Source organism: Salmo trutta, chromosome 30, assembly GCF_901001165.1.
Source record: "Salmo trutta chromosome 30, fSalTru1.1, whole genome shotgun sequence".
NCBI classification, from domain to species: Eukaryota; Metazoa; Chordata; class Actinopteri; order Salmoniformes; family Salmonidae; genus Salmo; species Salmo trutta.
This window is the reverse complement of record NC_042986.1, coordinates 36586463-36607683: the sequence shown is the minus strand read 5'-3', so window position 1 is coordinate 36607683 and position 21221 is coordinate 36586463. Positions and strand designations below refer to the sequence as shown.

Sequence of the window (21221 nt, the reverse complement as noted above, 5' to 3'; positions counted from 1 at the left end):
TCTTCATGGTCCTGGCTGGTGGGATTTGATGCAGTGACCGCCAGGACAGAGCTTTATAGCATGGTCTAGTCAGCGTTATTGAGAGGGACAAAAGCAGGCCTGTGGCTGGGAGCCCTGGATTACTGGGGAGTTGGGGTGAGAGGACAGGGAGCAGCACACAGAGTCAGTCAGCTACTATGCTAGCTGTGGGTGACATGCGGACAAGGACAGTCTTTCAAAGACAGGGGAGCCAGAGGCCTGAGTGGTAAGAGATCAGCGTTTCTCCTTCTCTTTCTCAGTCAGGTGGGGGTCTGGGCAGTACATGACAGTGCTATGTGTGGTACTAGAGTGGGGTTGATGTACAGTATTAGCTCTCTACCAGGGGCTGAGCCACCAGCTGGACCACAGATTTACTTCTGAGGAGATTTCTGATTCAGGTTTGATCTCAGTAGGATTGTTTCTTTTTAGTTATTTTACTTTTATTTAACTAGGCAAGTCAGTTAAGAACAAATTCTTATTTACAATGACGGCCTACCCCGGCCAAACCCTAACTGGTCGACGCTGGGCCAATTGTGCGCCACCCTGATTGTGCACTGCCCTATGGGACTCCCAATCACGGCCAGTTGTGATACAGCCTGGAATCGAACCAGGGTTTGTAGTGATGCCTCTAGCACGGAGATGGAGTGACCGCTGCGCCACTCGGGAGCCAAAACACATAAACGAACACACACACGTGCACTTCCCCAAACATGCTCTATTCCTGTCCTGGTCAACTTGTCATGTGACATGGGGTCAGTGGCCTGTGGTCACCCTGGGTGTCTGACAGAAATAGAGGTGACTGCTGAGAGGCACCAGTGTCTCCAGAGAGAGGGAGACTCCTCTTTAGTCAATAGTGGAGATTGGAGAGTGGGTTGACAGGAAGGAGAATGACTGACCACACACACACACACACACACACACTCCTTCACAGCAACGCTCTGGATCAGAACTGTCATTGTAGCTGGAGGTGAGACTCTTGGATTTGGGACAGGTAGGTGTGAATTATGAGACACGTCGGACAAGGTTTTGGACAGGTTGTGTAGGGACGAGAGGATTCTTCCTAGAAAGACATAAGTTAAGCCAAAACGGCAACAGGACATACAGTACCTCAGGACTGCAGGGCTTTCTTAGCGTTCAGTGGACCATCCAGAAGTAGGAATCCTCCGATAGTGTGTTTAAGTGTGTAAGTCAGTGTGACCTGATAGTCTGAACACTAAGATAGCAGTGTAGCTTCCATTTCAGAGACCATGTCATGATGTTTGGGGAGGAAACTCAGGACAGTGGGAGAAAGTGCTGTTGTGCAAAAAATGGAGGTTGATTTTATGTCTAAGAATAATTAGAAAGTGTCATGGATTTGTTACACCTTTTCACATCAAAGTGTGTCTTTGTGCTTTTACCATTTCCCAGAGGTCTTAGCTGAGTGGTGGGTGATCATCCAGTTGTTCCCTTTGTGAGTCTTGTGTTCTTTACTGACAGGTTTTAACGTGTGTGTGTGTGTGTGTGTGTGTGTGTGTGTGTGTGTGTGTGTGTGTGTGTGTGTGTGTGTGTGTGTGTGTGGGTGTGTGTGTGGGTGTGTGTCTGTGTCTGGCTGGGTGGGTGGGTGTGTGTCTGGGTGGGTGTGTGTGTGTGTCTGTGTCTGGCTGGGTGGGTGGGTGTGTGTGTGTGTGTGTGTGTGTGTGTGTGTGTGTGTGTGTGTGTGTCTGGCTGGGTGGGTGGGTGGGTGTGTGTGTGGGTGTGTGGGTGGCTGGGTGGGTGGGTGTGTGTGTGGGTGTGTGTCTGGCTGGGTGGGTGGGTGGGTGGGTGTGTGTGTGGGTGTGTGGGTGGGTGGGTGGGTGGCTGGGTGGGTGGGTGGAAAGCTCCTTAGTATGTAGTTGGGTGTGTACTGTTGAACCTTTTATTTTGTGCTGATGTACATGTGGTATGAGTATGTAGCTATGATTGTATTCCTCTCTCTCTCTCTCTCTCTCTCTGTCTCCTCTCTCTCTCTCTCTCTCTCTCTCTCTGTCTCTCTCTGTCTCTGCCTCTATCTCTGTCTCTGCCTCTGTCTCTCTCTCTGTCTCTGCCTCTGTCTCTCTCTAGCTCTCTCTCTCTCTTAGTAATGTGCAGATAGTTGGAGTACAAATAGTAGAGGAAGATACATAAACAGATAAATATTGGCTGTATTTACGATGTTGTTTGTTCCCAACTGGTTGCCCTTTTCTCATGGCAACGAGTCACAAATCTGGCTGCTGTCTAATTTGTTTTCATATTCTTTGTGGGTCTGTGTAATCTGTGAAAAATATGTGTCTCTAAGATGGTCATACATTTGGCAGTTGTTTAGGAAGTGCAGCTCAGTTTCCAACTCATTTTGTGGGCAGTGTGCACATAGCCTGTCTTCTCTTGAGAGCCAGGTCTTCCTACGGCGGCTTTTCTCAATAGCAAGGCCATACTCACTGAGTCTGCACATAGTCAAGGATTTTGTTAATTTGGGGTCAGTCACAGTGGTCAGGTATTCTGCCACTATGTACTCTCTGTTTAGGGCCAAATAACATTCCAGTTTGCTCTGGTTTTTGGTTGATTCTTTCTAGTGTGTCAAATAGTTATCTTTTTGTTTTCTCATGATTCAGTTGGGTCTAATTGTGTTGCTGTCCTGGGGCTCTGTGGGGTCAGTTTGTGTTTGTGAACAGAGCCCCAGAACCAGCTCGATCTCTCTCGCCTGGCTCCTTTGTTTGGCCTCTCCTTGAGTAGATTAGAGCCTGGGAGCTGGGCCCAGAGAGAACCCCCAGTGGGCAGCAGCCCCAGCTCCCCCTGCCTCTCTGTCCACTAGGCCCTCGTTCTCCACTTACTTCAATCCCTCAGCCAACTGCGGATGTAATCTATGTTTAATCCTGGGTCACTTTTACTGGCTCTTATGTCCGTGCTCGCGTAACTGATCAAAACTATTAGTCATCATCAGTGATTTTCCAGGAAAAAAAGAAGAAAAAAAACTTAGACCTATTTTTAGAATGTCTGTCATATAGAGTACAGTCTTCCAGAGCTTGACTATATTTCCCATATCTCCCCTCTCTCCTCTCTCTAGCTGTGACTGGGTGGAGATCTTGGAGCCACGCTCGCAGGAGCGCATGTACGTGAACCTGGCCTCGGGGGAGTGTGGTTGGGAGCCCCCAGCAGGCGCCGCCGTGCGCCAGTCCGATGGCAGCCAGTGGTGGGAGCTGTTTGACAGCCACAACAAACGCTTCTACTACTACAACAGTGCTAGTCAGCAGACGGTGTGGCACCGGCCCCAGGCCTGCGACATCGTGCCCCTGGCCCAGCTACAGGCCATGAAGAGGAGCTCTGAGACGGGTCTGAGGGGCCCCATCAAGCCCCAGAGAGGGGGAGGAGGAGGGGAGGGCCGCCGCACAGCCCTACTTAACCAGGCCTACCCTATGCCCCCCGCCCAGGACCCTGACAGCAGCGGGAGGTCCACCCCCTCTAAGGGCCTCTGTGACAGCCTGGAGAACAGGAACGCCACCCCCAGGTAACCTTTCTGCCAAAACATAAAGATATTATTTACTAGCCCGACTTAAACCTAATTACAGTATCAACTCTTGTGTAGTTGAGGGATTCCTCCTATAAGCTTCTCTGCTGTTGCTTCCAGGAAGGCTGACTCTGCAGCTGGATGGAACCCAGTGTCAGTAAATTGGGTCCAGGCTTATCTCCTCGTTCATCTACAGATGCATTATTTTTATAACCAGGCAGCTGTTTGGCTATATAACAACCAGGCAGCTGTTTGGCTATCTGACAACCAGGCAGCTGTTTGGATATATAACAACCAGGCAGCTGTTTGGCTATATAACAACCAGGCAGCTGTTTGGCTATATAACAACCAGGCAGCTGTTTGGCTATCTGACAACCAGGCAGCTGTTTGGCTATATAACAACCAGGCAGCTGTTTGGCTATCTGACAACCAGGCAGCTGTTTGGATATATAACAACCAGGCAGCTGTTTGGCTATATAACAACCAGGCAGCTGTTTGGCTATATAACAACCAGGCAGCTGTTTGGCTATCTGACAACCAGGCAGCTGTTTGGCTATATAACAACCAGGCAGCTGTTTGGATATATAACAACCAGGCAGCTGTTTGGTTATATAACAACCAGGCAGCAGTTTGGCTATCTGACAACCAGGCAGCTGTTTGGATATATAACAACCAGGCAGCTGTTTGGCTATATAACAACCAGGCAGCTGTTTGGCTATCTGACAACCAGGCAGCTGTTTGGCTATATAACAACCAGGCAGCTGTTTGGATATATAACAACCAGGCAGCTGTTTTGCTATATAACAACCAGGCAGCTGTTTGGCTATATAACAACCAGGCAGCTGTTTGGCTATATAACAACCAGGCAGCTGTTTGGATATATAACAACCAGGCAGCTGTTTGGCTATATAACAACCAGGCAGCTGATTGGCTATATAACAACCAGGCAGCTGTTTGGCTATATAACAACCAGGCAGCTGTTTGGCTATATAACAACCAGGCAGCTGTTTGGCTATCTGACAACCAGGCAGCTGTTTGGCTATATAACAACCAGGCAGCAGTTTGGCTATATAACAACCAGGCAGCTGTTTGGCTATATAACAACCAGGCAGCTGTTTGGCTATATAACAACCAGGCAGCTGTTTGGCTATATAACAACCAGGCAGCTGTTTGGCTATATAACAACCAGGCAGCAGTTTGGCTATATAACAACCAGGCAGCTGTTTGGCTATATAACAACCAGGCAGCTGTTTGGCTATATAACAACCAGGCAGCTGTTTGGCTATATAACAACCAGGCAGCAGTTTGGCTATATAACAACCAGGCAGCTGTTTGGCTATATAACAACCAGGCAGCTGTTTGGCTATATAACAACCAGGCAGCTGTTTGGCTATATAACAACCAGGCAGCTGTTTGGCTATATAACAACCAGGCAGCTGTTTGGCTATGTAACAACCAGGCAGCTGTTTGGCTATATAACAACCAGGCAGCTGTTTGGTTATATAACAACCAGGCAGCTGTTTTGCTATATAACAACCAGGCAGCAGTTTGGCTATATAACAACCAGGCAGCTGTTTGGCTATATAACAACCAGGCAGCTGTTTGGATATATAACAACCAGGCAGCTGTTTGGCTATATAACAACCAGGCAGCTGTTTGGCTATATAACAACCAGGCAGTACAGTAAGCTGTTTAGCAGTTACACCGGCAGGCCCCAGGTGGCAATAAATTAATACAACCAAAAGCTTACCTTGACTTGGAAGAGTTCCAGTGTCGGTTAGCCATAGCCAGCTAGCTAACATAGCATCCCTCTCTGTTTGAGCCAGGTGTTTAAGTAGACTAAACTAGCTAGCTGCATTTGCTAGCTAAGTAAGTGAAATTGAAAGTTAAAAAAACGAAATATAGCTTGCTCTCTCTGTCTCTCTCTCTTGCTTCTCCATCATCTTTGAAGAAATGAATTTGTTCAAAACTGTTCAACTATTGTCTTTCTCTTTGAGTCAACTACTCACCACGTTATGCACTGCAGTGCTAGCTAGCTGTAGCTAATGCTTTTGTTTTTAACTAGATTCATTTTTTGATTCCTTGATTAGGTGGATAATATGCTACAGGAACTCTGATAGGTCGGAGGACGTCCTCCGGAAGTTGTCATAATTACTGTGTAAATCTATGGAATGGGTTGAGAACCATGAGCCTCCTAGGTTTTGTATTGAAGTCAATGTACCACAAGGACGAGGATGGAAACTAGCTGTCCTGCTACACCATGGTGCTACCCCAGAGAGTGCTGTTGAGGCTAATGTAGACATTCATTGCAAAACAGTGTGTTTTAATAAATAATTTGGTGACGTGAATATATTTAGTATAGATTTATCTAAAAATAATTACTTTTTTGAATGTTTCACAATTTGTATTTTTCTGAAATTCACTGAGGAGGATTGTCCTCTCCTTCCTCCTCTGAGGAGTCTCCACTGACTTTAAGTTATGGCTGATTCTGATCGCTAGGCGAACTTAGATTACATTTTGCAGTATGAAATAAAATCTGATTAAGTTTGTTTTGTTTTGGCCTCTGCACAGCTTGTTTTACATGGCAGCTCTCTTTAGCGAGGGATGGAGATTACATTTAGAGTCGTTTTTCTGGAGCTTTACCAATTTACTGTTTGTTCTCGTCTTCCCATCTCCTTCCTGTGTGGAACGTGACAGAGTGTGTGCCTTACGCCTTACCTCTGGGAGTGGGCGACTCACACAACATGGTAACCCTCCAACACAACACACACAGCCCACTGTCAGACAGGAAGGAGATATGCTCCAATCATGGGGGAATTACTTTATATTTCCTTATTTACCTCCTCTCTCCCTATTCAGACAGGAAATGCCCTGCTGTATTTCATACAGGAGCCGTATGAGACTTGCTGTATCAAACAACTCTAGTGCACTGCCTGGCACACGGCCAAATACGCTACTTTGAATCGCTTCATATTTTGCCAACATGGCTGTTTTAGTTCCTCCAACAAATCCAACCCTTTGACACATACTCCCAAGTACGCGCGCACACACACACACACACACACACACACACACACACACACACACACACACACACACACACACACACACACACACACACACACACACACACACACACACACACACACACACACACACACACCACACACACACACACACACACACACACCTGTCAGTGTTAGAGTGAGGGTCCGGTAATGAGTTGTAGTGATTGTTTAGAGACGTTCCTCTTCCTCCAACTGAATAGTTCCACACTTAGTCCAGTACAATAGGAGCAGTACCCATACAAGGACAGCAGCAGAGGGACCCAGACTCTCTCTCTCTCTCTCTCGCTCTCTCTCTCTCTCTCTCTCTCTCTCTCTCTCTCTCTCTCTCTCTCTCTCCTCTCTCTCTCTCTCTCTCTCCTCTCTCTCTCTCTCTCTCTCTCTCTCTCTCAGGAATGACTCAGAGAAAGATACTGAGTGGTCTGAATCCCTATCAGTGACCTCAGAATAGGCCCTCACTGCTCAGCCTCTTACAGTATTCATCCATTGTTCCAGACAAGCCTCTGTAAGGACCCTTCCTCAGCCCTCAACTGAAGTGGAGGTGTTGGGCTGGGGTGTCCTAGGGGTGGATGGATGGCTACTGCTAGTTTATACAGAAAACGATTGTGTGTGTGTGTGTGTGTGTGTGTTTCCATGACTCCCACGCTGAAACATTACAGTTAGTAGTTCCCTGTCCAAAATTGTAATCAGTAACGTAATTTACCCAAACATTTACCTAATCTGATTATTAACAACAAATTCTAATTTACAATGACGGCCTACCACAGACAACGCTGGGCCAATTGTGCGCCGCCCTATGGAACTACCAATCACGGCCAGTTGTGATACAGCCTGCAATCGAACCAGGGTCTGTAGTGACGCCTCAAGCACTGAGATGCAGTAATCCTAACCTTAACCACACTGCTAAACTTAATGCCTAACCCTAACCTTAACCACACTGCTAACCTTAAATGAAGACTAAAAAGCTCATTTTGTGTTCATACATTTTTACAATATAGTTAATTTTGACTTTGCAGATGGCCCATATAGCGGAAATCAGTCAGTTCTGCCTCAAGGACAAGACACGTCCCAATAAACGTCAACCTGCTTAAAGGAAAGATTCACCCATTTTGAATGTTATATTGCTTTTGTGCTTCTCTGAGCGATGTTCTATCGATTCCCAGGGTCATTTACAGTTTTCATGTCTCTCTCTCTCTCTCTCTCTCTCTCTCTCTACCTCTCTCTCTCTCTCTGTTTACTCAGTAACACAGCACAGCCAGATCCCTACATCTACCCCTACTCATCCCTTCCTCACAACTCACACCATATGACCAGGGTTGGTTAGGTTATTTGCTAAATGTAATCCGTTACAGTGTTCAAAATTGTAATCAGTAACATAACTTTTGGATTATCCAAACTCAGTAATGTAATCTGATTACATTCAGTTACTTTTAAGTTACTTTCCCCTTAAGAGAAGACAAAAATGTATGTTATCAATTGAATGACATCTATTGCAGGATAAATCAATTTTAAAATGTACATATCTGGCAATATATGGATGTGTTCGTTATGTAGGCTTCTTCTAACCCATTTTTCTCTACTACAGATAATAATACAATTAGGCTATATCTTTACATTAACAAAACTGAGTCTGTCAGATTTTCAGTCATTCCAATTAATTTAGTACCCCTTGAACTTCAAAAATTGGACTTGGAAATTGTTTTAATTTTTATTTCACCTTTATATTAACCAGGTAGGCTAGTTGAGAACAAGTTATCATTTACAACTGCGACCTGGCCAAGATAAAGCAAAGCAGTTCGACACAGACAACAACACAGAGTTACACATGGAATAACATGGAATAAACAATGAACAAGCCAATAACACAATAATCAAGTCATTGACACAGTATAATAAAAAGAAAGTCTATATACATTATATTGGGGATGATCAGTGAGATATAGTGTGAGATTGAGGGCATCTAGCTTAGATTGTAGGACTGCCGGGGTGTTAAGCATATCCCAGTTTAGGTCACCTAACAGTACAAACTCTGAAGCTAGATGGGGGGCAATCAATTCACATATGGTGTCCAGGGCACAGCTGGGAGCTGAGGGGGGTCGATAACAGGAGGCAACAGTGAGAGACTTATTTCTGGAGAGATTAATTTTTTAAATTAGAAGTTTGAACTGTTTGGGTATAGACCTGGAAAGTATGAAAGAACTTTGCAGGCTAACTCCTCCCCCTTTGGCAGTTCTATCTTGACAGAAAATGTTGTAGTTGGGTATGGAAATCTCTGAATTTTTGTTGGCCTTCCTAAGCCAGGATTCAGACACGGCAAGGACATCAGGGTTGGCGGAGTGTGCTAAAGCAGTGAATAAAACAAACTTAGGGAGGAGGCTTCTGATGTTAACATGCATGAAACCATGAAATATACCTGTGCATAACTGTTACGAACCGGCTCAGGGTTCGCAACAAAAGGGAGACAACGTGGAGACAAGGTGTATCAAAAATATATATTTATTAAATAAAGCAACTAAGAAGATAACAATGGCATGTGTAATCAGTAATCAGTAGTGTAAGTGAGTGTGTTGCATACTTGAATGTAATAATGCAGAGTGTTGAAAGGTGCCAAAGCAAATAACCAAGAAAACCACAAAACTACACAACCAAAAACAATAAGGTGTCTGTGTGGAGAGAGTCTCTTCAATGAATGGGGAAGAGGTCCATTTATCCTGGGAAACACCTGAGCCCAGGTGTTTCCCATTTCTCTGACGACCCTTCCAACTCCGCCCACCGGCCTCCTAATAAAGAAACAAGAACAAGAGAGAATACGGCAGACAGAGTGGGAGGGTCGTCACACCCCCCCCCATAAAACCGGGGACCAACAAGGACCCCGGAACAACACACCAGCCTCTGCGTCCCAAATTTACAAGAGGTTACATGTGCACCTTCCCCTTTCCCCAGCCAACCTCCTTCTCCCCAGACCTCAGCAACCTTTGTGTACAGGAAGCAACTTTTAAGAGGAAAGAAGAACACAAGACCAGGAGGGAACAGACAGGAAAGTTAGAACATGACAACCCAAACAATGATCACTCACATAACACTCAGGAACAGGGCACACAAAAGACCACATCAGCTACAAACGCAAACAACATTTCCCAACGATTCATAGTCACGCCAACGATTCATAGTCACTAAACTCATAACGAATACGAGTACAGACTAGAGGGTGTAATACAGGCAAAAATGTCATATGCCCTACTCGTCAGTGGCACCTACCAATGGCACAATAATAGGTCAAATTTGCTCACAAACTTAGCTGCGCCGACTTGATCAACGCCATCCTCCATCTAAGGAAGAGGAAATTAATCCGGCTTAGTAACTCCGTTTACATTACGGTGGTCCGTTCCATCCGTTTTACTGACCAAGATACAGGGAGAAGCCCAACTAGAGAAAGAAGGCTCTGCTATCTTACTCTCCAGCATATAGCTGACCTCAGCATCCAGACAACGCAGTTTCTCTGCAGAAACTCTATAGTACCGCTGACGAATAGGGTCAGCATCTCCAATGTCAATATCATGCTCTATCAAGTTGGTACGTGTTGGTATATCAGAAAACAATTCTGGAAATTTCCGAATCAGATCAACCATCTCTTTTCGCTCATCAACAGGTAGATGGTTAAGAAGGTTGTCCAAAATATCCAGTGTCTCTGAATTTTTCAATCTACCTTGCAATATGCAATCGTCGGGACCAGGAACACCTTCCTCATCATGCACAGACCTAGCATGAGAAGAACCAAAGGATGTAACGGTATCAGCCAAAAGAACAGGTTTACCGTCCTCTTTAGACTCCCACTGTTCAGTCTCCGTTGAACGTGCATAATAGGGTTTTAACAAATTTACATGGCACAGTTGGTGTGCTTTTCTCCGTTCTGGAGTGGCAACTAGATAATTCTGCTCAGTGTACTGGCGCACCACCGGATGAGCCCCCACTTGTTACGAACCGGCTCAGGGTTCGTAACAAAAGGGAGACAACGTGGAGACAAGGTGTATCAAAAATATATATTTATTAAATAAAGCAACTAAGAAGATAACAATGGCATGTGTAATCAGTAATCAGTAGTGTAAGTGAGTGTGTTGCATACTTGAATGTAATAATGCAGAGTGTTGAAAGGTGCCAAAGCAAATAACCAAGAAAACCACAAAACTACACAACCAAAAACAACAAGGTGTCTGTGTGGAGAGAGTCTCCTCAATGAATGGGGAAGAGGTCCATTTATCCTGGGAAACACCTGAGCCCAGGTGTTTCCCATTCATCTGACGACCCTTCCAACTCCGCCCACCGGCCTCCTAATAAAGAAACAAGAACAAGAGAGAATACGGCAGACAGAGTGGGAGGGTCGTCACACCCCCCCCCATAAAACCGGGGACCAACAAGGACCCCGGAACAACACACCAGCCTCTGCGTCCCAAATTTACAAGAGGTTACATGTGCACCTTCCCCTTTCCCCAGCCAACCTCCTTCTCCCCAGACCTCAGCAACCTTTGTGTACAGGAAGCAACTTTTAAGAGGAAAGAAGAAAACGAGACCAGGAGGGAACAGACAGGAACGACAGAACACGACAACCCCAAATTGACACAAGCCTCTGCGTCCCAAATTGACACAAGCCTCTGCGTCCCAAATTGACACAAGCCTCTGCGTCCCAAATTGACACAAGCCTCTGCGTCCCAAATTGACACAAGCCTCTGCGTCCCAAATTGACACAAGCCTCTGCGTCCCAAATTGACACAAGCCTCTGCGTCCCATATTTACGAGGTTACAGGTTCACCTTCCACTTGCCCCAGCCAACCTTCTCCCCAGTCCTCAGCAACCTTTGTGCACAGGAAGCAACATTTAAGAGGAAAGGAGAACACAAGACCAGGAGGGAACAGACAGGAAAGTTAGAACACGACAAAACCAAACAATGGTCAGTCACATAACACTCAGGAACAGGTCACACAAGAGACCGTATCTCCCAACGGTTCATAGTCACTCCTCAACGGTTCATAGTCACTCCTCAACGGTTCATAGTCACTCCTCAACGGTTCATAGTCACTCCAACAATTCTGCTGAGCACACCAGACCACAACAAGAGAATAACAATCACACTGGCACCACTGAAAAGAGATGAGATATGGAGCTTCCCCAAAACCTACAATAACTCAACCCTAGTCTTCATGCAGATTTGCGGTGGGTAATTATGCACTGTAGCCCGCTGGCGAGGAAGTAACCCCCCAGCACGCTGGTAGATTCCACCAAGCCACGGATGTGCTCCCGAGACAACTGCTCAGTCCACAGACACCACACAAAAATAACAAACTTTAACAATGCCCAACATATTCCAAAATGAAACACGTCGCTAAGCCTATCAGGGGAAAAAGACTATAGCTCCAGGTAGTAAGTTTCACTACCCTATCCAAATCTCCCACCGAGGTACACAGCTGATTCTACTCACCTCAGACCAATGTTCCAACAACGAGTACAACAAGTATTTCCAGGCTGGGCAGAGGCCTGGAAACTAACCAATGTACTCTCTCCAACGCAGCACACAAACAAAACAACCAAAGGCAACCAGTACTGAGCACCAAACTCAAACTAACAAACAAAGCACCTCAAGTTAACATACCTCCACGTTTTCTCCCAAACACAAGTTCAAGATCCCGGATGAGCCCCCACTTGTTACGAACCGGCTCAGGGTTCGCAACAAAAGGGAGACAACGTGGAGACAAGGTGTATCAAAAATATATATTTATTAAATAAAGCAACTAAGAAGATAACAATGGCATGTGTAATCAGTAATCAGTAGTGTAAGTGAGTGTGTTGCATACTTGAATGTAATAATGCAGAGTGTTGAAAGGTGCCAAAGCAAATAACCAAGAAAACCACAAAACAACACAACCAAAAACAATAAGGTGTCTGTGTGGAGAGAGTCTCTTCAATGAATGGGGAAGAGGTCCATTTATCCTGGGAAACACCTGAGCCCAGGTGTTTCCCATTTCTCTGACGACCCTTCCAACTCCGCCCACCGGCCTCCTAATAAAGAAACAAGAACAAGAGAGAATACGGCAGACAGAGTGGGAGGGTCGTCACATAACTCAAAACGAAGGACTAATTAGCCTGCTCTGCTGTTTCTGATTGTCTTGTAATGGAGAACTGCTTGGACTTATTGCTTCGTGTTGAAAATAAATGCTCCTCTAAGGAATGGCAAGCTTTGAGCACTATTGAAAAGTGCTATTTGCATGTGAAAAATGTATGCCATATGCTGCATTTGCTATGGAACTGTTTTTTAAATATTTTTGTTAATAGTAATTTGCAGTTGTTTAAGTCTATCAAAGTGTGCGAGTTCCAGCATGTGTCCATTAGGCCTATGGCTATGTTTTTATCAGCATGAATTAGCAGCAAAAGCCCCTCTGGTGGTCTTCTTAAATCCAACAATTTGTTCACAGTATGGAGCACAATATCATGGGGAGTTTAGAAGGGAGGAACTCAAATTTGTATTCCATAGGCTGGGATCTGCACTATGCAGCTGTTGCAAGAGAGCATTTTTCACTGGCTGTCCACTGGAGGTATATTCATTATGCCGATTCTGTTGCAAAACATTTCTTAAATAGAAGCAAATGGAACAAAACGGGGCAGGACCTACCAGAAGTTGTCCAATAGAAACTATTGTTTTACTCTGTTTGCTTCCGTTTGGTTTCCATAATGAATAAACCCCGGTCGCAAAAACGATGATTGATAGTCAGCTTTAACTTCTTCAATTTAGCCATTATTGGGTTCACATATACATTTTTGAACAGCCATCCACAACAACCACAATCTGTAAGGCGTGAATAGCAAAAAGAGAGAGCAGCCGTGTGATTCACATCAATGCGCTATGCAACCTGTAATAGGCCTAAGTGTTATTGATATTGCCCGTATGCTATACCACTGCTGTCGTCCTTTTTATAACCTTTATTTAACTAGGCAAGCCAGTTAAGAACACATTCTAATTTTACAAAGACTGCTTACCTCAGCCAAACCCTCCCCTAACCCGGACGACGCTGGGCCAATTGTGAGTCGCCCTATGGGACTCCCGATCACTGCCGGTTGTGATAAAGCCAGGGATCGAACCAGGGTCTGTAGTGACACGTCTAGCACTGAGATGCAGTGCCTTAGACCGCTGCGCCTCTCGGTAATTTACCTCCAAGCATTTATTCAAGTTGGCTAATCTTTGGATGCGGACAGCAGTCACACCACTGGAAGACATAGCTTGGACTGTAGCCATCAACAGTCTCCCACTGGGCACACACTGGTTGAATGAACGTTGTTTCAACATCATTTCAATGAAATGAAGTTGAACCAACGTGGAATAGACGTTGAATGGATGTCTGTACGTGTTCTCTGACTTGTGGTCAGACTCGCTCAGGCGGAAAACACATTTTAACAGGCACCTTTTTTCAACGCTGATTTGAATGTCATTGAGAAAACAGAAAGGTGTCAAGTGATTGTTTTTCAAACATCCTTTCTGAATTTAACAGTGATCCTAGAAGTAATCATCGTGTTTTTCTGAATTTAACAGTGATCCTAGAAGTAATCATCGTGTTTTTCTGAATTTAACAGTGATCCTAGAAGTAATCATCGTGTTTTTCTGAATTTAACAGTGATCCTAGAAGTAATCATCGTGTTTTTCTGAATTTAACAGTTATCCTAGAAGTAATCATCGTGTTTTTCTGAATTTAACAGTGATCCTAGAAGAAATCATCGTGTTTTTCTGAATTTAACAGTGATCCTAGAAGTAATCATCGTGTTTTTCTGAATTTAACAGTGATCCTAGAAGTAATCATCGTGTTTTTCTGAATTTAACAGTGATCCTAGAAGTAATCATCGTGTTTTTCTGAATTTAACAGTGATCCTAGAAGTAATCATCGTGTTTTTCTGAATTTAACAGTGATCCTAGAAGTAATCATCGTGTTTTTCTGAATTTAACAGTGATCCTAGAAGTAATCATCGTGTTTTTCTGAATTTAACAGTTATCCTAGAAGTAATCATCGTGTTTTTCTGAATTTAACAGTGATCCTAGAAGTAATCATCGTGTTTTTCTGAATTTAACAGTGATCCTAGAAGTAATCATCGTGTTTTTCTGAATTTAACAGTGATCCTAGAAGTAATCATCGTGTTTTTCTGAATTTAACAGTTATCCTAGAAGTAATCATCGTGTTTTTCTGAATTTAACAGTGATCCTAGAAGTAATCATCGTGTTTTTCTGAATTTAACAGTGATCCTAGAAGAAATCATCGTGTTTTTCTGAATTTAACAGTGATCCTAGAAGTAATCATCGTGTTTTTCTGAATTTAACAGTGATCCTAGAAGTAATCATCGTGTTTTTCAAACATCCTTTCTGAATTTAACAGTGATCCTAGAAGAAATCATCGTGTTTTTCTGAATTTAACAGTGATCCTAGAAGTAATCATCGTGTTTTTCTGAAACATCTGTACGATGATTACAATATTTTTGCTGGTAATGTAACGGATTACAATTGAATGTGTGTTGTGTCCATTACACCAAGGTCTATTGCCCGAAATACCCACATGCCTGCTTTTCCCATCAGTCTGGATGGAGTGGTAGGAAAGCCCCTCAGCCCCCATGCTTTGCTTACTTCCACTCAGTGGAAGCTGCTGAGAACGGCTCATAATAATGGCTGGAATGGAGTAGAAGGGATGGAATGGTATCAAACCCATAAAAAACATGTTTTTGATTCCATTCCATTGATTCCATTCCAGCCATTATTATGAGCCGCTCTCCCCCCAGTAGCCTCCACTGCAAGTTCTACTGAAATACTCTCATCCACTTCAGGGTTAGAGATGCTGTGACAGAGCCACAGAGCTCTCTGTCCTAACCTGCCCAAGAAGCACTTGAAAGATGTCTGTCTTCTGAGTACTCTGTTTTGTTTGAGACATTTGAGACAAATTCCTCAGTCTCAGGATAGTTTCAGTCGTCCCTTAAAGCTTGAATCCTTAGTTGCTATATCCATTGATTGTTGAAGAATATAACGTAGAAATGCCTCATGAGTTCAACTGTCCCACTCCATGAGAACCCAAAATATGAGATTGTTTTACTCCAATGTTCGTAAACATTGTAAATGTAAACAAACACTGCCTCAAAACATGGTTAGAAATATAATGTTGATATCTTGGATGGTCAGTCCTTGCATCCATAGCGCTGTCTATTCATTTCAGAGTGGTTACATTTCTGCAGGCCCATCCTTCATCTTTTTACCAAAACAGAAGCGGTGTGAACACTTTACTATTGTTTCAATTAAGGATTCTAGTTTAAAGATAATGTAATCCTCTATGTGGGAAAACATGGCCAGGCCCAGCTGTGTCCTGTCTCTCCCCTGGTCCAGGGTATCAGTGTGGACTGTGTCCTGTCTCTCCCCTGGTCCAGGGTATCAGCAGTAGTGTGGACTGTGTCCTGTCTCTCCCCTGGTCCAGGGTATCAGTGTGGACTGTGTCCTGTCTCTCCCCTGGTCCAGGGTATCAGCAGTAGTGTGGACTGTGTCCTGTCTCTCCCCTGGTCCAGGGTATCAGCAGTAGTGTGGACTGTGTCCTGTCTCTCCTCTGGTCCAGGGTATCAGCAGTAGTGTGGACTGTGTCCTGTCTATCCCCTGGTCCAGGGTATCAGCAGTAGTGTGGACTGTGTCCTGTCTATCCCCTGGTCCAGGGTATCAGTGTGGACTGTGTCCTGTCTCTCCCCTGGTCCAGGGTATCAGCAGTAGTGTGGACTGTGTCCTGTCTCTCCCCTGGTCCAGGGTATCAGTGTGGACTGTGTCCTGTCTCTCCCCTGGTCCAGGGTATCAGTGTGGACTGTGTCCTGTCTCTCCCCTGGTCCAGGGTATCAGTGTGGACTGTGTCCTGTCTATCCCCTGGTCCAGGGTATCAGTGTGGACTGTGTCCTGTCTCTCCTCTGGTCCAGGGTATCAGCAGTAGTGTGGACTGTGTCCTGTCTCTCCCCTGGTCCAGGGTATCAGTGTGGACTGTGTCCTGTCTCTCCCCTGGTCCAGGGTATCAGTGTGGACTGTGTCCTGTCTCTCACCTGGTCCAGGGTATCAGCAGTAGTGTGGACTGTGTCCCATTCTCTCCCCTGGTCCAGGGTATCAGCAGTAGTGTGGACTGTGTCCTGTCTCTCCCCTGGTCCAGGGTATCAGTGTGGACTGTGTCCTGTCTCTCCCCTGGTCCAGGGTATCATCTCCCCTGGTCCAGGGTATCAGTGTGGACTGTGTCCTGTCTCTCCCCTGGTCCAGGGTATCAGTGTGGACTGTGTCCTGTCTCTCCCCTGGTCCAGGGTATCAGTGTGGACTGTGTCCTGTCTCTCCCCTGGTCCAGGGTATCAGCAGTAGTGTGGACTGTGTCCTGTCTCTCCCCTGGTCCAGGGTATCAGTGTGGACTGAGTAGTTTGTTAGTCATTGATTTACCTCTTATCTGATAGCATGGAACCTTCCCCCGCCTGTTTAGTAGGGAGGGGAATACCTATCTCAGCCTCCCTGGGTAAACACCATGGCACTCAGTCTGAGACCTCACTGGGAGTCTGTCTGTCTGTCTGTCTGTCTGTCTGTCTGTCTGTCTGTCTGTCTGTCTGTCTCTGTCTGTCTCTCTCCCTCCCTCTCTCTCTCTCTCTCTCTCTCTCTCTCTCTCTCTCTCTCTCCCTCTCTCTCTCTCTCTCTCTCTCTCTCTCTCTCTCCCTCTCTCTCTCTCTCTCTCTCTCTCTCTCTCTCTCTCTCTATGTCAATTCAATTCAAGGGGCTTTATTGGCATGGGAAACATATGTTAACATTGCCAAAGCAAGTGAAATATATAATAAACAAAAGTGAAGTAAACAATAAAAAAATTAACTGTAAACATTACACTCACAAAAGTTCCAAAATTATAAAGCCATTTCAAATGTCATGTTATGTCTATATACAGTGTTGTAACAATGTGCAAATAGTTAAAGTACAAAAGGTGAAATAAATAAACATAAATATAGATTGTAAAACAGGCTTATCTTTCTCTCTCTCTCTTGCTATTTTATTGTGTTACTATTTCCTTTTTTTATTTTTCATATGTTTCTTACTTTTTAGCTCTGTGTTGTTGGGAAAGAGCTCGTACTGTAAGTAAGCATTTCATGGTAAAGACTACACCTGTTGTATTTGGAGCACGTGACAGGAGAGGAGGGGTCATGCGTACAGCAGGTCGGTAGATGAAGGTTGGGTGGGTGGCCTAGAGGACCAAGTTGCAGTAAAAATGGTCTATATTGTAAAAAAGGTTAGGGTTAGGCATAAGGTTAGGATTGTTGTTAAGGTTAGGTTTCAAATCAGATTTTATGAAGAGAAATTGTAGAAATAGGCAGGGTTTCTGACTTTGTAACTTGGCCAGATAGTGACGAATTGGCAGTTGGCTGAGTCCATTTCAATTTATTCAAAATATGTGGTGAGACACTGAGACATGCAAACGCTTAGTGGATTCACGTTACTGCCAAACCTGAGAATCCTCCTTTCTTCTCTGCCTTGCTTCCTATGGAACGTTCACAAAGAAACAGCCTCTCCCTCTCCATTAACCGCTGATCCATTCTCACTGGTTATGTCATGGCCACTCCACATAATGACTTTCTAGTCAGTTACTGTTTATCTTTACGTATCCCTTTTAGTTCTATCTGTTAATACAGACTCTCTCTCTCTCAATTCAATTCAAGGGGCTTTATTGGCATGGGAACATGTGTTAACATTGCCAAAGCAAGTAAAATAGATAATAAGCGATACAAATGAACAGTGGACATTACACTCACAGAAGTTCCAAAAGAATAAAGACATTTCAAATGTTATATTATGTTTATATACAGTGTTGTAGTGATGTGCAAATAGTTAGTCTCTCTCTGTCTCTCTGTCTCTCTGTCTCTCTGTCTCTCTCTCTCTCTCTGTCTCTCTCTCTCTCTCTCTGTCTCTCTGTCTGTCTGTCTGTCTCTCTCTCTCACTCTCTCTCTCTCTCTCTCTCTGTCTCTTTCTCTCTGTCTCTTTCTCTCTGTCTCTTTCTCTCTGTCTCTCTCTCTGTCTCTTTCTCTGTTTTGACCTCTCTTCCTGTATCGGTGGGAGGAGTGGTCCAGGGCAGATACTGATCACTGTCCCAGGTGTCATAAAGTACCATCTTCGGTTAACAGATTGAAGGTAGGTGGCTCAGCTAAGAGTCCTCTAGCAGGGGCCAATGGAATCAGCCTTAAATGGTAACACGCATGTCTTTACACTCTCTGGACAGGAAGGTGAGGAATTCTGGGATGTTGACCTGCCCAGCCGGATGATTGACAGTTCTCATTAAGCTGGTGGGTGGGGGGGTTGACTTTAGACTTTAGTCTCTCTCTATCCCTCTCCCATCTTTGTGTGTGTGTGTGCGTCTGAATGGGTGTTTGTGAACGACCACCATCTCAACTTTCTGAAAGTAAATTGGGAGCCTTAACACATACCACTATTAGAACTAGAGCAGGAGGAAAGTGACCAAGCCTGGCTTATTTTAGGTGGGTGTGTTGCACAGGAGGTTGGTGGGACCTTCATTGGGGAGTACGGGCTTGAGGTAATGGCTGGAGCGGAATAGTATCAAATACATCAAACACACGGTTTCCGTTGACTCCGTTCCAGCCATTATTATGAGTCGTCCTCCCCTCAGCAGCCTCCACTGCTATGTTGAGCATCTGCAGTTAGGCTGGAGACTGGAGTAGTTCGCTGCTTCAGGCGCCGGTTGTCCCCACGGAGGGAGAGCTATCTCTGGGATACCCAGGAGTCCATGGGCCCCTCCCTACTTAGGGCAGGCTGGTTCTTCTCTGTGTCTGAGGGATCTTCTGGATCTGAGGCTCAGCTGTGTGTAATGGATGGGATCCTGTAGGGGAAATAGGGGAGGTACAGGGGACAGAAGGAACAGATAAAGGGGATGGATGATTGGGCTGAAAGCTCAGGGTCATCAGTGGGGTTGGTTAACTATCTGATGTGACCACTTGAGTTGACTGAGAGAAAGACCAGAATACTAGACGGGAAAGATTTGTCAAAGCTGTCATTGATGTTTGTGAAAGACATTCTAGAATATGTGTGTGTGTGTGTGTGTGTGTGTGTGTGTGTGTGTGTGTGTGTGTGTGTGTGTGTGTGTGTGTGTGTGTGTGTGTGTTGTGTGTGTGTGTGTGTGTGTGTATGTGCTTGCGCATGTGTGTGTGTAACATTGTGTGTGTGTGTGTGTGTAACATTGTGTGTGTGTGTGTGCTTGCGCATGTGTGTGTGTAACATTGTGTGTGTGTGTGTGTGTGTAACATTGTGTGTGTGTGTGCTTGCGCGTGTGTGTGTGTAACATTGTGTGTGTATATGTGTATGTTACTCTGTGCCCGTAATCAGGCATAGTTCCACTTTTTCCACTTTATTTTAAATTCAGGCTGTAACACAACAACATGTGTTGGGGGGTGTGAATACTCTCTGAAGGGACTGTATCTGAGTTTTGGTTGTTGAGAGTGAAGCGTCAGTTTAAATTGGTGTATAATAGTTGTTATGTTGCTTCTAGTGCTTCTATGATGTAGAAGGTAGAACAAGGGGTGAGATTAAGCCAAGCCGTTTTACACAGGGAGATGAAAGGAGGCCACTCTGTTTCTGTTTCCACTGTGGACCCAAAACAGCCACAACATCAACGGCCTATTTTTATTAACACACGACTCAGCTAACATTTTACATTTACGTCATTTAGCAGACGCTCTTTTCTGTACTGGCCCCCCGTGGGAATCGAACCCACAACCCTGGTGTTGCAAACACCATGCTCTACCAACTGAGCTACAGGGAAGGCTAACCATAGAGCTGGAGGGACTACAAGACCTTAGGGAGTGTTTCTTGTAATATGAATTCACTTATTTGTTTAAAAATGTGTTCTATTTTTAAATCCCTAGCTCACAGGGTCACAGGGGTCACTGATAATCCTAGTTCCATGGGAAGTTGTCCCTTAATAAAGAGCTGGGCTTGTTTTCTTTTCTTTGGGTTTGTAAAGTATGTTTTCTTTTCATCCACAGTTAACAGTGTCTCATCTGATCTAATCGGTAGAGGAGTTTCCTCCTAAACCTCCCTCTGTGGTGCAGGTCTTCTGTTTTCTCAGAGAGTCTGTCTGTCTGTCTGTCTGTCTGTCTGTCTGTCTGTCTGTCTGTCTGTCTGTCTGTCTGTCTGTCTGTCTGTCCGTCTTTATTCCAATAGCTATCTCTGCCACATGTCAGTCCGCCTGGTCCTGGATCCTCCTGGAGATCTGTCTCTGTGTGATCTCCACTCTTTATAATCCCTCCTGGCAGCCCTAACAGTGCTGTGATTGTGGTGGGTTATCATGACATCAGGCTGACTGTCTGTGTGGCAGCAGGTGGCCCTGCCACCCACTCCCACTCCTGAGACAGACCTGTGGAGGGGCGGGTGGTTGTCTGTGTGTGTGTGTGTGTGTGTGTGTGTGTGTGTGTGTGTGTGTGGTGTGTGTGTGTGTGTGTGTGTGTGTGTGTGTGTGTGTGTGTGTGTGTGTGTGTGTTGGGCAGCTAATGGGCATCAGTTGGCATATGGCATGGCTTGTAGACAGGGACCTGATGGGACAGGACTGAAACAGGTTCCCATGCCA

At 45.0% G+C, this 21221-nt stretch overlaps 1 protein-coding gene across 2 annotated transcripts in view; it reads left to right on the top strand.

The window, feature by feature from the left end:
• Positions 1–21221, top strand: part of LOC115168594 (rho GTPase-activating protein 39) — a 135139-nt gene that overhangs the window by 37222 nt on the left and 76696 nt on the right. For both annotated transcript variants that reach the window (XM_029724000.1, XM_029724001.1), the window contains exon 2: positions 3077–3517. In XM_029724000.1, coding sequence (XP_029579860.1) covers positions 3077–3517 — 441 coding nt within the window. The remainder of the gene's footprint in view (positions 1–3076; positions 3518–21221) is intronic.